This window comes from Durio zibethinus, chromosome 12, assembly GCF_047325235.1.
Source record: "Durio zibethinus cultivar Kanyao isolate XHJ-2024 chromosome 12, ASM4732523v1, whole genome shotgun sequence".
NCBI classification, from domain to species: domain Eukaryota; kingdom Viridiplantae; phylum Streptophyta; class Magnoliopsida; order Malvales; family Malvaceae; genus Durio; species Durio zibethinus.
In genome coordinates this window covers 11,519,743-11,538,133 of record NC_143173.1, presented here as the reverse complement: position 1 = coordinate 11,538,133, position 18,391 = coordinate 11,519,743, and the positions used below count along the sequence as shown (strand labels likewise).

The 18,391-nt window shown below is 34.8% G+C and overlaps 2 protein-coding genes and 1 pseudogene across 8 annotated transcripts; 2 read left to right on the top strand and 1 right to left on the bottom strand.

Annotated features, from left to right (window-relative positions):
* Window positions 1–3,247: 3,247 nt before the first annotated feature.
* On the bottom strand, window positions 3,248–5,078 carry LOC111296011 (basic leucine zipper 23 pseudogene; annotated as a pseudogene). Its single transcript, XR_016325871.1, has 2 exons — window positions 4,934–5,078; window positions 3,248–4,422 (listed from the first exon to the last, which is right to left on the bottom strand). The product of XR_016325871.1 is annotated as a basic leucine zipper 23 pseudogene (transcript).
* A 432-nt stretch (window positions 5,079–5,510) lies between these two features.
* LOC111296010 (NAD-dependent malic enzyme, mitochondrial) lies at window positions 5,511–13,628 on the top strand. Of its 4 annotated transcripts, none has more exons than XR_016325870.1 (19): window positions 5,511–5,729; window positions 5,864–5,960; window positions 6,071–6,189; window positions 6,667–6,834; window positions 7,399–7,527; window positions 8,044–8,104; window positions 8,634–8,737; window positions 8,926–9,009; window positions 9,259–9,365; window positions 9,978–10,089; window positions 10,664–10,777; window positions 11,007–11,072; window positions 11,491–11,563; window positions 11,656–11,742; window positions 12,073–12,127; window positions 12,218–12,289; window positions 12,732–12,899; window positions 13,005–13,125; window positions 13,218–13,628. XR_016325870.1 is itself a non-coding variant. In XM_022889982.2 (19 exons), exons 1-19 carry the CDS (start codon window positions 5,550–5,552, stop codon window positions 13,290–13,292), a joined length of 1,887 nt encoding a protein of 628 aa, XP_022745717.1. In that variant the 5' UTR covers window positions 5,511–5,549; the 3' UTR covers window positions 13,293–13,628. The 4 variants fall into 4 exon arrangements, 3 of the variants coding, with proteins under 3 accessions (XP_022745717.1, XP_022745718.1, XP_089596669.1); XM_022889982.2 differs by having other exon boundaries at window positions 12,837–12,899; XM_022889983.2 differs by lacking the exon at window positions 12,732–12,899.
* Window positions 13,629–14,968: 1,340 nt separating this feature from the next.
* LOC111297154 (UMP-CMP kinase 3-like) lies at window positions 14,969–18,384 on the top strand. 3 transcript variants are annotated; one of them, XM_022891780.2, is made up of 10 exons: window positions 14,969–15,108; window positions 15,396–15,463; window positions 15,637–15,688; window positions 15,815–15,932; window positions 16,522–16,678; window positions 16,811–16,891; window positions 17,059–17,166; window positions 17,254–17,325; window positions 17,912–17,961; window positions 18,069–18,384. In XM_022891780.2, exons 2-9 carry the CDS (start codon window positions 15,437–15,439, stop codon window positions 17,921–17,923), a joined length of 627 nt encoding a protein of 208 aa, XP_022747515.2. In that variant the 5' UTR covers window positions 14,969–15,108; window positions 15,396–15,436; the 3' UTR covers window positions 17,924–17,961; window positions 18,069–18,384. The 3 variants fall into 3 exon arrangements, with proteins under 3 accessions (XP_022747515.2, XP_022747516.2, XP_089596668.1); XM_022891781.2 differs by having other exon boundaries at window positions 15,103–15,181; XM_089740542.1 differs by lacking the exon at window positions 14,969–15,108 and adding an exon at window positions 15,229–15,313.
* Window positions 18,385–18,391: the final 7 nt, after the last annotated feature.

Genomic DNA, 18,391 nt, shown 5'->3' with positions numbered 1-18,391 from the left:
TAAAAAAACTTCTATTTTAATGTGTTTAATATTAAAATTAAAATTTTTTATAGGATTAAAGTTTCATAATTTTTAATGTTAAAAAATAAAAAAATTACAAAAAAATAATTTTAAAATATAAAAAAGAGTTTTAAATGCTAAAAAAAAAAAGACATAATTTTGAGATATTTAAAAAAATAAATGAAAAAAATAAGATAAAGGGAGTATGTTATTAGATTAATTTAAATGAAATAAAAATTTAACACATCAACTCATTATGGAGGATTTTTATGATTTGTACACTATTTGATCACGCCAATGCTAAAAGAATTATTATTATTATTTTCTTTGAGCAATTTTAAATGTGCATTCTCAACCATCAATTTTATGAATTTAGGATTTTATTGTTAAACTTTTATTATTAGAGTAGTATTTCCAAAATAATTGAATCTGTATTAAAAAGATGAACCCCTCTCCTTGCCAATGAATAAAAGAATGTTTATCATAAGCATTGGTTAAGTTGATATTTATAAGAAATATTGTAATTAATACATATTATTTATTTTTTGAATTTAATGAAAATAATGTATTAAATAAAAAATAAAAAATAAGTTTGTATTTCCTTCCAAAGGGTTTGTAATTTAATTTTTACTTGCCGGCTCTCTTAAAAATAAGTTTTGTTGTATCGATGGATGGATGGATGGTTGGTTGGTTCCTCCTTTCCATGAAAAACAATGTGGTTTTATGAGAGATGCCCCACAGGCAACAGCCCACAAACAAATCAATGACCATGGGTGAATCTCTTGAGGTAGAGACCAAATCATTACAATTCACAGCGCATATACACACACTTTTTCTTCAGCTTTTTAATGTTTATTACTGTGTGAATTATGCATGCATGTGTACAAAAGAGATCAGATAGAGAGCGAGAGAGAAAGAGATTATACTTAGTGGATTGCTTCTTGCTAGCTCCCCCAGTCCCCATTAGATGCATGATAGATGATGGTGACCATTGAGCAAGGAGCAACAAAAGAAAACTTGAAACTTGAAAAAGCTAGCTGCCAGTACTTCAAATATTTTTCCTTCATGATTCCATGGTTCATAAGGGATCAGAGGGAAACAACGTACGTACAGTGCACCCGCATGAGGGTGTGGTCATGTGGGCACCATTATTATTCTCCTTTTACTTCTATCTTTGAAGCACAAGCATTACTATATATATAAATGCCAATTATTTATTCACTCATGTTATCCAATCTCCCCTTTTAATCTGTTAATTATAATATCCTTTGTTGAAAAAGAAAACTTTACTAGCAGAGTAGCAGACCTTTTTTTTAATTTTTTATTTTTCCCTATATATGAAGTATAAAGTTTTTATCAACTTTAGCATACAAAACAAGTCAAAAAGCATCAGCAAATTTCGCCTAAGCTACACCATTCTTTCAAAAACCAAATATATATGTGTTGATTGATTACTGGTCAATTATCAAGTTGTTCTCTCTCACTTTCTTTAATCATTAATTACTATTTACAAAAGTTGCATTTGGTAGACATGGTGGAAGAAATCAAAGCTCCTTTTGAAGATTTGGTAGTTATCAAATATATTTTGAGATTGTTTCTAGCTGTGCAGATGATGATCATCCCATTCCTCTTTCTTACACTGGTGGCAAGTGAAGTGAAAATGGACATGACCATTTGCCACTTTTATAATATATACTCATAGATATAGATAGATGCTGTTCCTTTTCCAACTGGGGTCCAAAAGCATGAAATTTAATCATGATTCTTACGTAAATTAATCAGAAGAAATATAGTTATGCGGCTATTATTTATTTATTTATCTATAATGACAAATCTTATTGAGCCCTGAAATTAATTGAGGAAATATTATTAATTTCCAATAGTCTTCTCTTCCCTACTGAAATAAACTGATTTACTAAACTCATTAATTTAATTAGCATGAAGATGCTTAATTATTTACATATGGAAGACTTTAACAAAACAAAACAAAAATCATACAAATTTGGAAGGTTATTGATTTCCAACACTCTTAATTTGCCTCCATTTGACTAAAAAGCATATGGTTTTCAAAGAAAACTCTATAAAAATGCCTTGTCTGCCCCTTCTTAATTACTCACCATATCAAATGCAACCTACGTTTTAATTTTCAGGTGCATATTTCCCTGCCTTTCTACAGTTTTTTTTTTTTTTTTTTTTGGGGATGAATTTCTTTCTAACCTTTGCTCACTGCTGCATTCTATGCTCTCAGACTGTCTCAAGTGAAGTGGAGGGTGTTGTGTTTCATGCGCTTTGCACGTGAGCTTTGCTTTCTTTCATTTCAGGGTTTTGGTTTCCAATGCCTTTCGGCTATTGTCCTCACTCCACATGCGAATGTGATGAGAGAAAGAAAGAGATGATAATTTTTTTTCATTTTTTCCTTTTTCGAAGAAGAAAGAGATCATTTCACAATGCATAAAGGCTTTTTTTTTTCCTTTTTATGCAAAGTGAGTGAGAATGTCATGACAAAAAGTTAAAATTTAAGCCGTGTCAGAATTAATTGAAGGGTTTATATACACTTCCTAGCTAGGTTATCCCCCTGTTTCCTTGACTCCTTTACTTTTATTATTATTATTATTATTATTATTATTATTATTATTATTATTATTATTAAAAATAAACTTTTTAAGGGGTTTATTTATATGCACAATTTTTTATTTAATAAAAAAAGAAAAAGGTATATTTTTGTTTTTTCTCTTATTATTTTTTTCTTTCATTTTTTTATAAAATATTTTTCACAAATAATATTTTTACTTGTGATAACAGTGCAGTCTGGATTACAACCCCAAGATTTATATAGGATATAATCTCTTATTAAATCTTACTTTGTCGCCTTCTTTAATTATATAGCTTCTACTTGTTGGATTATACTCACAAGTAAGAGTTCTTCTTAGGAAGAATTTTTTTTATTGTTTGGGTCCATATTTTTTTTCCAAAATTAACAAGTGCATATATATTTGAAACTAGAATTTAACCACAGAGGGTTTCGTCTTGTTGAGTCTCGACTCAAGACCTCAAGCCCAGGGGATTGATTTCTATCAATAGGCCTGCTTTTATTTGAGTTGGCCCTAAGCTCAACAGAAGTGAGTATCAATTCCATTTGATACTAAAAAGACCATCTTTTCATGATCAATTTACAAACAATTAACAAGGAGATAATTTCCTAATTGTCATTCAAAGCGTATAATAAGACCTACAAACAACAACCAGGGAAGATAATATTTAACTGTCTTGTGCTATTCCATTTGATTTCAGTTGAATCATCCACACAGATATGGGTTAAGGTGAAAAAGGAAGATTGCATTTACATACTAGTACTAGTATTGTATAAGCTATTAAGAGAACCACACAAGATATGCTGTTGATGTTGAGTACATGATCCTATAACATACATATGCATTTACACTGGTGGTATCAACCTACGGAACACTCCTCGCATCATCATCATCATTCTATATACCAGAGCATATGATGGACCAAAATAAAATATTTGGAGACTTACAAATAAGCTCTTCCCTTGCAGTTATTTACCAGCTTGAGATGCTCATGGCACCAAGGTTTCAACTGCGTTCACGTGGTATCCTTCAACACTTTGCATTTGATTTATGTTACCTTGACAATTTACAATTGCAGGTTGACAGTTTCCTTCCCAGGATATGTTTGTTTTCTCACCTCCACCCACGTTTGCTACTGCTGATGATGCGGCATGTGGATGGAAGCATGGCAAATCGGTCTGACACTGAAGACCAATTGCATCAGCAGTGGACTGCACCCCACAATTATCACCTTCCTTGAGAATAGGGGCATCGTTACACTGCTTCTGGAAGGGGAAAACACCCAACTCACCATCAATCTTTGCTCTAATGTCTACCAAAAGGCTTCTCAGCCTCAGAACCTCTGCTTCAAGTATTGTCTGTCCTTGTAATTTTCTGACAAGCTGCTGGTTCAGTAACTGCAATTTCTTTACTTCCTCTTCCAAATAAGCAGCATGTGCCTTCTTTTTCTCTCTATATTTCCGAACTGCTTCTCTATTCCCCAAAGGCCTCCTTGGTTTCAAACGAGAGCTGTCTTTATTGTTCTGGTGATCATCCTCTTCAGATGTAATAACTTGGGTATGTGTATGGTAGCATGTATGTGTATGTGCCGCATCAGGGCCAGGCGGATTGCAAGTGTGAGTGTGAGTACATGTTCTGGTATTCTTCAAGAATTCGTCAATTATTAAATCAACAGATGTTGAATCCTGGAAATTGCCAGAGGAATCAGGGTTTGATTGTAGGACATGGTCCGATAGCTCTATCTCCCCATCATCCATGTTTTCTTTTATCGCGTTGCTCCTAACAGAAGCTATTTACAGCTACGCATCACAATTCACAAGCAAGCGCACATCTGCAAGACAGCTCTAACTTCACATAAAGAACCTCCAACAAAACAGCAATTTTTATATGAATCACACTAATGTATTGAACCAACTCATAACAATATAGTAATCCACAATACATGAAAAGAAGGATTCCCCCACCACAATTGATATGACAATTCAAGAATTTATGCAAAGACGCACAAGGTACCAACAAATGAAATCAATGAAGTGTCCAGAGAATCAGATGTCACAATCAATAATATTGGGTGGGAAACAGCTTCAGAGTGAAAAGCACAGGAAAAACCCTAATTCTCTTCCAAAAACAGGGCTTTTAACATCCCAAAAAGAATGGTTTCTCAGCAATGAAAAGAAAACCCAGATGGAAACTCGGAAGAAGGTGAAATGAAGCATAAATACAAGATTTTGACAGCAGACAAAAGAATCAAAATTAAGTTGTGTAAGAGAAAAAGTAGGAGTTTTTTGGAGGAAAAAAGCAAGATGAAGGCGTAGAGTGCATGGAAATAAAGAATGGAATACCTGTTAATCAATAGTAAGATTGCATGAGGATGATGGTTGAATTCCCGTGGCATTGTCAGGCTACTTCAAGGCAATGGAAGGAGGCAATAAGCGTATCTTGTCTCCCTGCCTCTGATGTAGTTTTCTATGCTTTTTTATTTTTATCTGGGACTGAGTGTATCATATATAAAGTTAATGTCATGCATTCCAGTCACGGACGCTTACTATAGTTTGACCCAACCCTTGCTTTTCTCCTTCTTCAACTTGTTTCTAAGTAGCCTTAACTGCCACATCAACAGTTGCTGTGCTGTTCAACTCTCTGCCTATCATTGTCTTTCTTTCTCCATTTTGTCATAAATCCCAACAAAAAAAAAAAAAAAAAAACAAAACAAAAACCTTAAAGAAAAGTGGGCAGTTGTACGTTGTTGAAAATGGGCCATGGCAGAAAACAAATTATTGGGGTTCTGTTGGGCTTCCAAATCCAATAACCTATAAGAACTGTAAAATGATGGACCTTCTTATGATCACGAATTTCATTAAAAAAAAAAAAGAATCCCAATCAAAAAGATAAAGAAAAAATGACCCACATCTCCAACTTAACCACCTGATTTGCTGGACCAAAGCAGAGAAAACAAAAATGTCAAACTTTCGTAATCAGACGAGAGCAGCGGCTTCTCTGATCAGGTGCCTGAAACGGAGCCTCATCGATCCTGCTCGTATGGCTCGCCCGAGATGTTTCACCACGGCGGAGGGCCACCGCCCCACACTCGTTCACAAGCGCAGCCTCGACATCCTTCATGATCCTTGGTTCAACAAAGTATAATTTCCTTTTCAATCTCGTTCTCTGTTCCAATTATGACCTCCATCATTTTAGGTTTCCTCGTTAATTAGTATGCCTTTTCTGCTATAATCAGTATCAAAAGTTCATTGTTTGAATGTGTTGAATGTTAGGGAACAGCATTTTCCATGACGGAGCGAGATCGTCTGGATCTTCGTGGCCTTCTTCCTCCAAATATAATGTCTTCCGAACAGCAAATTGAACGCTTCAGTAATTTTTATTTTATAAATATATTGATGCTGCTGAAGGATGTGAAATCTTTCTATACATGGTTGTTTGAATTTCCATTATTTTCATTTTTTTAATTCATTAATTGCCAGTGGTTGATTTGAAGAGGCTTGAAGTTCAAGCTAGAGATGGACCATCTGATCCAAATGCTCTTGCCAAGTGGCGGATTCTTAATCGCCTGCATGACAGAAATGAGACTATGTATTATAAGGTAAGATTCATTTGTTCGGATCCATGGGGATATCTATAATGCTTTACAAGCTAGTTTTTTAAGTTTCTCCTTTTCCATCTAATCTATTGATATAAGTAATTGGTGTAATTGTTGATCATAAGGTAAGATTAATTTATTCGGATCCATGGGGAGAAATGGAATTACTTCTTTATTTCTCCTTCTGCTCTTCTCTGAGTTTCATGTTGCTTTTTTTCTTTAAATGGAATGACTTCCTTTATTCTGTCCCCATTAATTGTTTCACTTCTAGGTTGGACTCTAATCCATCTCCCATATGATACATCCATCTTTCTTAACAGTCTTACTTGAAATTAGCTTAAAAAGTGTCAATAAAAATACTCACAGTGACGTGCTGTTAGTGGCTTTCCATGTCAAGAGAGTATATATTCTAGTATTCAGTGAACCTGTCATCTTCTTGATGATATATCTGAAACACTAGTTTATTTCTGACTTTGACAGATTTTAATTGCCAACATCGAGGAATATGCTCCTATAGTTTATACTCCAACTGTAGGTCTTGTTTGCCAGAACTATAGTGGTCTGTTTAGGAGGCCTCGAGGAATGTACTTTAGTGCAGAAGATCGGGGAGAAATGATGTCTCTGGTTTACAACTGGCCAGCTGATCAGGTCTGCATTACATAAGTTCTTTATTGCTTTGTTGCAACCTTACCTCGTGATAACGTGAAATGGCTTTCTATGGCAATGCTTTAATATGATTTATGCTTGTTATTTTCTCATTTCTTTTTCTTTTGTGGACAGTATATCTCTTTACGTTTTGCTTTATATCCAGCATATGTTTTGAATTTAGACTACCTGCTGGCTTAATGGGTATTTTCTTATAGAGAATTTAAATGTTTGGCACCTGCTCTTGAATTTTGGAACTTGGACATCCAAGTTTGTTCTTTGTAGAAATTTGTTATTGACTCACTGAGTACCTCATTCTGGTACCTTTACTTCAGGTACCAGTAACACAATCATTTGTCTTTGTAGAGCAAAATAGTGCTGGATTATTCTTTCTTTTCAGATCTGGTTTAGTTAGTAACTTTTATGAATTTTGGTATCAGTATTTCAGAAATGCTTTGGTTTTTTATTAAGACAAGTTTTGGTCAATGATAATAAGCTCTTGAACATAAAATAACTTTATAGGATGATAAGCTTCCATTTTGTTTATTTAGTTTTTACTGTGTACAGGTTGATATGATTGTTGTTACAGATGGTAGCAGAATATTAGGTCTAGGAGACCTTGGAGTTCAGGGAATTGGAATTGCAATAGGGAAGCTGGACTTGTATGTTGCTGCTGCCGGGATCAATCCTCAGAGGGTGTGCTATTCTTTCTCTAATCTTGTATTTTTCTATGCTAGATATTTTTGTTATGTCTGTGTTCATAAATGCAAAGTATAACAGTTACATTGGTTAAGGAACTTTTAACTATTGGAATAATTTTATGTAATAAGAGAAAAGAAGAAAGCATGTATTTTCTTCTAATGATTCTCAGTCTTTATGCCTGCATTCTGATGCTGGAATATTGGAATAAGGATTTATATGATAACATCTATAAATATTCATGTGTATATCCATTTTATTTGTTTCTTATCTCCTTACTTCAGATTAACTTTCTTTTCTGAAAATGAGTACAAGAGAGCATGATTTGATTGTGCGTTAGTGGATTTTCATTGCTTGTAGCCACCTAGCAATTCTCAGACACTTATTTTCCTGTTCCATTTTCTATACTTATAAATTGGCAGTTAATATAATACTAATTTTTCTGGTCTTGTCCACCTTGACCATTTACCGAGAATTTTACAAATATTTCCTCTGTTTTCTCCCTTGCATTAGGTACTTCCTGTCATGATTGATGTTGGAACTAACAATGAGAAGTTGCTCAAAGACCCCTTATGTAAGTTTTCCTCACCCAATTTTGGAGAAGCCATATAAAGAATAACATTATTGTGTGATAAGTAGCAAGTAGTATTGCATTGTAAAGTTTGTAAACATGGTGCTGTATCAAGAAAGGGAATTTCAGATGCATGTGTTTGGCAAAAAATGCATGCCAATCTAGGTTTGACATTTTCCTCAATCATCATTGATCCCTTGCTTGCGTTAGCTTTTTGTACTTTTGTAATATTGTAGGATGGCATATGGGGCTTGGATGAATTTGATGGTTTGTACATGTAGAATAAAGGCTTAAGAATGCAATGATCCATAAGAGTGATGCCAGTCCCTGATGTTAGCTTTTGATATATCAAAAAAGATATTTAGAGAAATTTTGAGACTTTGACTTCTTCTTTTGATGCCTGTAGTCTGTGCCCTTGCTAGCACTAGCTCAATTTTCATTATCTTGTCGTCTTGTTCTTGCATGCTTTATGAGTCAATTATATGTTTTGAAAAAATATGGTGATATACATGGTACATAATTCTGTCAATAGATCTGGGGCTTCAACAACACCGTCTTGATGGTGATGAGTATATTGCGGTGATTGATGAATTCATGGAGGCTGTTTTTACTCGTTGGCCACATGTTATTGTGCAGGTATAGAGATATGTCTCATCTTGTTAACATAATCTTGTCTTGAATTGGATTGGAGTATCTTTATTGAAGAGATATGACCAGATGTGTACAGTGTAGATAGAGGTTTCTATCTTGTTAACAGAATATTGTCTTCAATTAACTTGGAGTATCTTTTTTTAAGAGATATGAGCATACTTGGGTTTCTGCAGTTTGAAGATTTCCAGAGCAAGTGGGCCTTCAAGTTATTGCAACGTTACAGAAATACATACAGGATGTTCAATGATGATGTTCAGGTAATTGAAATTTTCTCTTGATACAGGATAATCCGTCTTGGCTTGATTTGTTAATGCATAACATTCCATTTGTTTTCACCTGTTTCTTTGGATCTCATATTTTAAGTTCTGTTTGAGCAATGTATAATGTGTTCTTTTGAATATTGCTTGCCATCCCTTTTAATTGCCTTTTAAACTCTATTTGTTTAATTTATTGAGATTTAATTGCCTTCACATTGTCGCTTTATTTTCACCCAATTCACTAAGCAGGGAACAGCTGGGGTTGCAATTGCTGGTCTACTTGGAGCTGTAAGAGCACAGGGAAGGCCGATGATTGACTTTCCTAAACAAAAGATTGTTGTTGCTGGTGCTGGAAGGTTAGCTTTGTAGCCTGCCCTGTGAGGCTTAGTCTTGAATTAACATAATACCAATATTGTGGAAGAGATAACATGGCTATCATTATATTATTCCTATATGTGGCGGTCACTTGTGGTTCTTAGACTTTCATTTTGACACCTGATTTACTATGGACTTAATGGTTCATTCTGTAATCATTATTTTTTCTGAATTGAAGGTTAAAATTCATCACCTATGAACTGCAATTGGATTATAGCAAGTTGATTATACTTGGATTCTTCTACCACAAAAGCAAGAACCTGTTATCATTTTTCTCCCCATGTGTCTGAACAAAAACGAAAGAAGTGATTCCACTAAATGGAAAATGAGATACTTGTCTTTGTTGGCTTTATCTTCTTACCATATGTGGAAATTTTATGTTGTTCATGCTTAGCTGGTCCAGTTATTTGTTTGCTTGTGGCTGGATTTCCCCTCATTCTATCTGTCATTTCCATAAACTTGTTGAATCTGCTGCCTGATTTGTTTGCTGTTTTTGATCTTTTTAGTGTTTCCCTGTGAAAACTATTATGGAAGGCCCTACCTGCTAGTAGGAGACGTTAGAGCTTTTTTCCATAATCTTTATACTGCTGCAGTGCAGGAATGGGGGTTCTCAATGCTGCAAGGAAAACAATGGCTAGAATGTTAGGAAATAACAAGACTGCTTTTGACAGTGCAAAGAGTCAATTCTGGGTTGTTGATGCCAATGTGAGTAGTATAATCTGTTAAAACTCCGGAATTTTTAGTTAGCAAGTTGTACTTTCAACTTTCAAGGAATATATGTTGCTTTCAACGTTACCCCATAATTTTTCATCTAATATTTCCTCTTGAAATTGGAAAGCTAACAAAGAAGGCAGTAGGTAGAGGCATTGGACAGGAAGATAGAGCTGGTGAATTGGTCCATAAGCAACTTCCTACTATGTTATGAGTTATGACTGTCTTGCTTTTAAAAGAAAGGACCATCATAAGTAGATCAAAAGATGGCTAAAATAACTATTTGATTGCATTCCTTGTTATCAATATCACAACACCATTTCTTGTGGTGTCTTAAAGCCAAAATAACCACTTCATTATACGAGTTTCGTTTATACATGCTAAAATAACCACTAGATTATCTAATGCATTACAGAACTATTTGAGTTCATTCTTACATTTGTGCTACTTTGGATTCTGGCTGTTAGAATGTGATGGTTCAATGCAACCTTCACACAGTTATCTTCCCTTGATGGAGAGCGTTTTTTATTAGATATACGTTCTAATCAAATGTGTTGTTTTTATCCAGGGTCTTATCACAGAGGAACGTGAAAATATTGATCCAGAGGCCCTGCCATTTGCAAGGAAAATCAAAGAAGCTGGTCGCCAGGGATTAAGGGAGGGTGCAAGTCTTGTGGAAGTGGTTTGTACGCTAGTAACACTTTATTCAACTCTTTATATTCTAGTAGATTACATTATCATTCTATTCTTCACATGTGAAATAATGGAGTCCGGTTGGCAAATGACTTTCGTCTCATTATGGTCTTTTGTTTTAGTTTTTGCCTGCTTTGAAGTTTGTGTCATTAGATGCATTGTCAAGTCTCTCCATTACTTTTCCAATTGAAGAACCTTTCTTTAATCTGGCTAAACAGGTGCAGCAAGTGAAGCCTGATGTGCTTCTTGGGTTATCTGCAGTTGGAGGATTGTTTTCCAAAGAGGTATAATTGAATTTTACATATCAAGCAAAACATTTGCTCCTCCTGTTTATGACAATATAATCTATGATCACCGTTTGAATATCATTTCTACTAATTGGCAATTTAGTAGAATGTTAATGTATTGTTTTAGAATTTAACACTTTGGCTATCCCGAAGCCTTGTGATCTACTTTGTAATGAGAATGTGTCACATGTAAAGTAAAGATTCACTATTTTCATTTCTTTCTCGTATATTTAAATGTAAAGAAGATGTTCTGAGAAAAATTTGGCAGATGGATTCCAGATTGCAGAACAATTATTTTTTGAAAAGTTTTAGGCATAGGTTTGTTTCTTAGAATCTATGAACTTCATTAACCTTCCAGCCAAATCTTTTTTGCCTGTCTTTTTGCAAAGTATGTAAAGTGCATTTTCTGTTTTAGGTGTTAGAGGCTCTTAAAGGTTCAACTTCAACTAGACCAGCCATCTTTGCAATGTCAAACCCTACAAAAAATGGTATGAATATTTTAAATATTTTGGGGATTTAAAATTAGGACATCTATATTTGTACACAAAGTTGTCATGCTCTTTTATCCTTCTTTTTGCAGCCGAGTGCACCCCAGAGGAAGCTTTCTTGATTGTAGGTGACAACATTATATTTGCAAGTGGAAGTCCATTTAGAGATGTTGATCTTGGTATGTGTCAAGGCTACCTTGTTAAACACCGTCCGCATAGTAATTCTTTTAATTTTTATAGATCTTTGCCAATTTGCTCCCACGTGGGGCTGGTTTACAGGTTTTTTACAATCAGCCTAATCTCTGTTTATTATAGTGGCTGAGTTTCCATAAAATTATAGCTACTTATTGTACAAGTTGCTCATTTCTTGCCTGAATTTCTATATCATCTTGATTTTTTATATTTCTATATCATCTTGATTTTTTATATAAGTTCCAAACAAAAAATTCTTTCCTTTAAATTCTCATGTGAATGAAAGGTTTACTGATTGTAACTTTCGAAAAATTTAGGAAATGGTCATGTTGGGCATTGCAACCAAGGAAACAACATGTATCTCTTTCCAGGGTCAGTTTTTCCAATTCATTTCACAAAGCTGTCTTTTATTAATGTTTCTCTAATTCATCCTTTATAGTTGTTTACCTCTCTTTTATGCAGTATTGGACTTGGAACTCTTCTATCTGGCTCTAGGATTATTTCAGACGGCATGCTACAGGCTGCAGCAGAACGGTGTGTCTCATTTGTCTGATAAATATATTTATAAATGCGGAATTCAGAAATTTTCTCATGTAAGACTGTTAGGAGATTATATAGAAGATTTCTGGTAGAAAATTTTATCCATCACTATTCTTTATGAAATTTAGCTAGATTATGAGAATACAATGGGCAAGGCAGTTACTGCATCCTACCCACTCAGAACCACTTAAAGTTCTTATGAAAAGTAGTGATTAGGATCTGTTTATTGTACCTTTCTAATCCTTTTAATTAAATTAGGCATTTTATGAGTTACTTATGGATTAAGTCCTGATTTTTTTTAATATTTTATTAACTTACTATAATTTTTTAGTTGTCCCAAATGGTGTGCTTAGTTACAATGGCATTATGCCAGAAGCTTTCTGATATATGTGACATGGATCATTAATTATTTCTCTTGCTCTTAAAATTCCTTCAGAAAAAAATTTTAATGGCTTAAACAAGATGATTTGGTGCTTTTGACACTGAATTTGATAGTGACTCATCACTCATATCATATGTAACGTTCAATTGGCTAATGTAGTCTAGCTGCATACATGACTGAAGAGGAGGTTCTCAACGGGATCATATACCCTCCAATATCAAAGTATGTGATCAGGCGTTTCCTTTTTTCCCTCTCTTTCACCTGGTGAATGTAGTTGAGAGCTTTCAATTTAAGGTCATTGTCTAAGTCTATTAATTTTGTTTGCAGGATAAGAGATATAACAAAGGAGGTAGCTGCAGCAGTGGTGAAGGAAGCCGTAGAAGAGGATCTTGTGGAAGGATATCGTGAGATTGATGCTCGAGAGCTCAAAAAAATCTGTCAGAGCCAGGTAATGTGGCTGTTGACGAATAAATGTTTCTCTTTCAATGTCTCCAAACACTTATATTCGACAATGACAAACATGTTTGTTTTGATTTGCAGGAGGAACTTGTAGAATATGTGCAGAACAACATGTGGAGTCCAGAATACCCCACCCTAGTTTACAAGAAGGATTAGTTGGCCGGAATAATTTATTGAATCTGAAAAATCCTCAATCATAGATGTTGTGCACCAAACAATCCAGCAGAGCTTGTGGTAAGCTGGTGATGGAAGAATCAAACATGCTGTGTTGGCACTAACGCTCAAGTACCAGCATTCTTCTAAATTCTGATTTCGTTGGTCAGATAAATTCATTACAGTGAATGTGATACATTAACTGTGGGTGTAAATGCATTTATATATGTATAAGCTTTTGCTTTGAGTATATGTATTTAGCCTGGACAAAGTTAATATACCATATATGATTTAAAGAAGGCACAAATGAGAAATAAAGGATGGGTGGACTTAAGATCATATATTGTATCCACATACTTAATAATTCCCCTAAGAAGTGTATGTGTCACGAACCTAAGGGAGAGTTTTGTATCTCACATCGAACATAATAAGAGAGTCTCTGAAGTATAAAAGGATTTACATTTTTTTCCTCTTGTGAGACGCTTTTTGTAAGATAAAATCGTTGGTCAGAGCGGATAATACTTCACAAGGGTGTGAACCGTGGCAAGAAGGCTGATCTGGAATGTTGGAAGAATGAATGTTCAGGTCTCGGAGTCATGCGGGTTCGGAGCTTAAGTCTCGACCCGTGACAAGTGGTATCAGAGCCAGTCCTAAACCGTTCGATCCACGTCAAGCACTTCAAGGGAGGCAAGCAGGGTGGTCAGCTTTCATAACGAGGACGTCACGAGATTGGGTGCGGAAGAATGTCACGAACCTAAAGAAGAGTCCTGAATCTCACATCGAACATAATAGGAAGGTTCCTGGGGTATAAAAGGGATCATATCACCTCCGCTTTGTGAGAAGCTTTTTGTAGGACAAAATCGTAAGGTCAGGGGGTCAGAGCGAACAATATCTCACAAGGGTGTGAATCGTGATAAGAAGGTTGATTTGGGACGTCAGAATGATGAATATCCGAATCCCGAAGCCGCGCAGATTCGAAGTTTAAATTTCAACCTGTGACATATGTGCTTAATTAGAAGCTATGTATATCAATATATATTCATTTAACACTACATCCGGGTTGATATACCGTCTCATTGGGAGACAATGACCTAATAAAAATTTTTAGTTTGATAGCTCCTCATGATTTGATTATATTTTATGTTGATTATCATTCAATCGCAATTTTTTTGGTCTTATCCGAGCCATAAGCCAAATTGTATGACAACACACGAGCGGAATTATTTGTATGATTGGTAATAATAATAATAATAATAATAGTTATATGGAAGATAGAGTAATGAGAATTGGGAATTTATTTTCATATTTGAGGTTAAAGTTATAGGTGCGGCGATATCAATTTTTTACATATTAGATTGAGATAAAACAACCAACAACACTTTCATATTCAATGTTTAGTGCATTAATTAAAAATATTTTTCAATCAAATTGAATGTTTTGCCATATTTATTATCAAGTAATGAATGCTTTAATTGAATGCTTTAATTATATCAAGTAATGTAAATAATAATAATAAAAGGATGAACATGGTTTCTGAGATATTTACTATGAATAAATGAAAATGGTCAATAATAATTGGGTCAATAGACAAGACACCCATGGCCCAACCCAAACAAACATCAGATGTAGCCGTTATACTTACGCAAACAACCACTTTTTCAGAATCATATTCCAAATATGCCCTTTTCAACCCCCAAAACGCTCCTTCTCAGCCACATCTATTCAATTAGGCTCCAAAGCCAAAGCCAAAGCCAAAGCCGAAGCCAAACACAGAGAAAGAGACACAGATCTCCTCCTTTCTCCCTCGCTTCAAATTCTGGTAAATTCAAACTTCTCTTTCTTTCTATTATCTCTCGTCTCCTCCGATCTGTGTACAAAATTGACTGCTTTACGTAATTTTTTTCTTTCAATTTCTTGGCTTTTTCCTTGCTATGTAGATCCCCCCTTGCGAATGTCATGTATTTCCTTTCGTTTCTTGCGTTTCCCCACATTGCATCTTCTGCTGCTGCCATTGCTGTTCATCAGTTCATATCCCTTCTTCAACTATTTGGATCTCTTGCTTTTCTTTCTCCTTTTCTTCAACAATTTTCTTTTCGATTTATGCAGGTTCAAACGCTCGGGCAGGGCACTAAGCTAGTTCTTCACTCATGGGAACCGCTGGCACTGCAAACAAGGTAATGAGGACCATGGAATTTATTCTGTTGATCCAATTGTTGTTCCAAAAAGAATTATACTTTCCTCATAATATAATAATATACCTACTTTTGGAAAAGTGGTTCCCTTTCTTTTTATCATATGTTCGCATTTTTCCCATACATCAGCTTATAACATGATATTTTAACTACAGGATGTTCATGCTAGCTTGGCCGGCAAAAAGCCAATAGTTGTTTTTGTTTTGGGTGAGTCACTTCTTCCTCTCCATGTCTATTAGTAGTTTTACATTTACTTTTCATCCAGTTAATTTTCCCTTTGTTTGTAAATTGCCTACAGACTCTTGAGTTTCTTTCGTTTTGTTCATTAATCAGGTGGCCCCGGCAGTGGAAAAGGTACCCAGTGTGCAAATATTGTCCAACACTTTCATTACACCCATCTCAGCGCTGGAGATCTTCTCCGAGCAGAAATTAAGTCTGGTTCTGAGAATGGGTATGACATGCATAGATTTGTACCTAATTCTAGACATTTTATTTACAGTTTGATCATTGTACATGATTCAGATCTGGATCAGTATCAACGTAGATCAAACTTTTACACTTATTGATTTGGGAATAAAAAAACCTTGTTTCTAATGATTGTTTATAGTTATTATCTCTTGAGGCGGGTTTTCCTTTTGAGTTCTGTTCAATTCTACTAAAGGATGTTTTCATTAAACATTATCGATGTTTTTACCCTCAACTACTGAATTTAGACAAATAAAGTTTATCCTTGCTTTCTAGGTTTGCCCTCTATTACCCTGCATGGATAGGTAAGATATTTGCATCCTCTGTTCTCGTTAAATTGTATGGACATGCGTCTTTGAGTTCCTCTATATGAACTGCTTGTTTTCTGTCTGTTGCATGCTAACATTGAGTTAAGGGAAGAAGAAGAAGTGCATGTACATGTACTATGTACTAGACCAGTTGTTTGCATTTGAATCTTTTTGTATGTATTCTTTCTTTTTGCATTTGAATCATTTTCCCCATGTTTCCCTTTTCTGCAAGATCATATTTAACATATGTTGTCTTCTGATCTGCAGAACCATGATCCAGAACATGATCAAAGAAGGAAAAATCGTTCCTTCTGAGGTCACAATTAAGCTTCTCAAAAAAGCAATGCTGGAAAGCGGTAATGACAAGTTCCTTATTGATGGTTTTCCTCGTAATGAGGAAAACCGTGCAGCATTTGAAGCTGTTGTAAGTCTTTATTATTCTTTGTTCCCATATTTTTTCTTTCAGTTTACATGCCCTTGAGCTTTTCTTTTAACTAGTCTTCTCTGCATCTTTAAGTCAGGTACTCTAACATGGTGAAACTTGGCTGTTCTGCAGACAGGAATCGAGCCAGAAGCTGTCCTGTTTTTCAATTGTCCTGAACAAGAGATGGAGAAGCGTCTTCTGAGTAGGAACCAGGTTACTTGATTCTTTCTCTCTCTCTCTCTCTCTATATATATATATATATATATATATATATATATATATATGGGTATCTATTTGATTTCCATTAGAAGATTTCCTTGTTTCTTTTTGTCTTGTGTCCTTTTGTGCTTAAACTATTATTCTTTTTCGTCATAATGAAGGGAAGAGAAGATGATAACATGGAAACAATAAGGAAGCGATTCAAGGTTTTTCTAGAGTCCAGCTTTCCTGTGATTGAATACTATAAGGCGAAGGGGAAGGTTCGAGAGGTAAAATTTTGTCTAAACTGTTTGGTTGTTTACTAGATTATTGATATGGTTACCTCAACTTCAAATGATGTTGCTTTTGACCTTTAGATTGATGCTGCAAAGCCCATTGAAGAGGTGTTTGAGGCGGTTAAAGTTGTGTTCACCCCAGAAGATGAAAAGGTAAAGAGTTATGGGTTTGCCCCTTTTTTGTTAGAAAACAAAACTAAGAAAATGAATATCACTGCAAAATATAATAGTGTAAAAGTATCCCATACGATTATAGTTGTATATAGTAAGTATGATATTATGTTTCTTTGAAACAGTGATAACTACATAAATTATTAAATTAATGTATTTTTTATAGGAAGAAAAGAGTACAGCATGATGAATGACATGGTATTTTCCAAGTTGGGAGTGTGAAGCGAAAAAAGGAGCTTGTCTAGAGCATGAACTTTACATCTCTGGAAAATTAAAATTGTAATCTTAGGAGCATTATTATGAATGAAATTGTCATAAGAAGAAATTAGAACACGCTATTTCATTGAAGAAAGGTGCTGGGTCATAGTTTGACACTTTGAGAGATGAAACAAGGTTGAACTTTGTTTTAATCACTCTCGGTACTATACTTTTGAAAAATTAACTTGTAGTTTTTGAGGGTCTCAAAGCACCAGAGAATTGTTTGATTACTTAGCATGGTTGGTTCAACACGCAGAACCCGTCTTGGTTTGCTTCTTCCACTCTTAATTGATATATGTGGCATATGCAGGTCACTGCCTAAGCTTTCCAACCAGTGAAAAAATAGCATATTACGGCAAGGTGATATCTACATCTGTGAATTGTACAGACTTAAATCTTTGTTTAAAACAATCATTGATCTCTTTTTTTTATCAAGCACACTTACAGTCTCAATTTCTGCCGTGCAGGTTATATCAGAGTTTGATTACTGCATTCTAATTTCGGAGGTTTTTGTATCACATAGCATTTGGTCTATAATTACATAATAAGGTCCATGCCTTTATATTCTTGTTATTGTAATGCTTCTAATAACATTGTTAATGCTGATAATCACAATAAATGCTCCGTTCCCATTAGTACTCCTGTTATTATTTGCGTGACTCCCGTTCTTTGCATAGTTAAGTTGCCACTGTGAACAGTGCACTGACATCGGCATCTAATGTGTATTTATTTGCAGAAAAAAACCTGTAATGTAATGTGTTCTCCTGGTCATTGTTGTCTTTATCGTTGA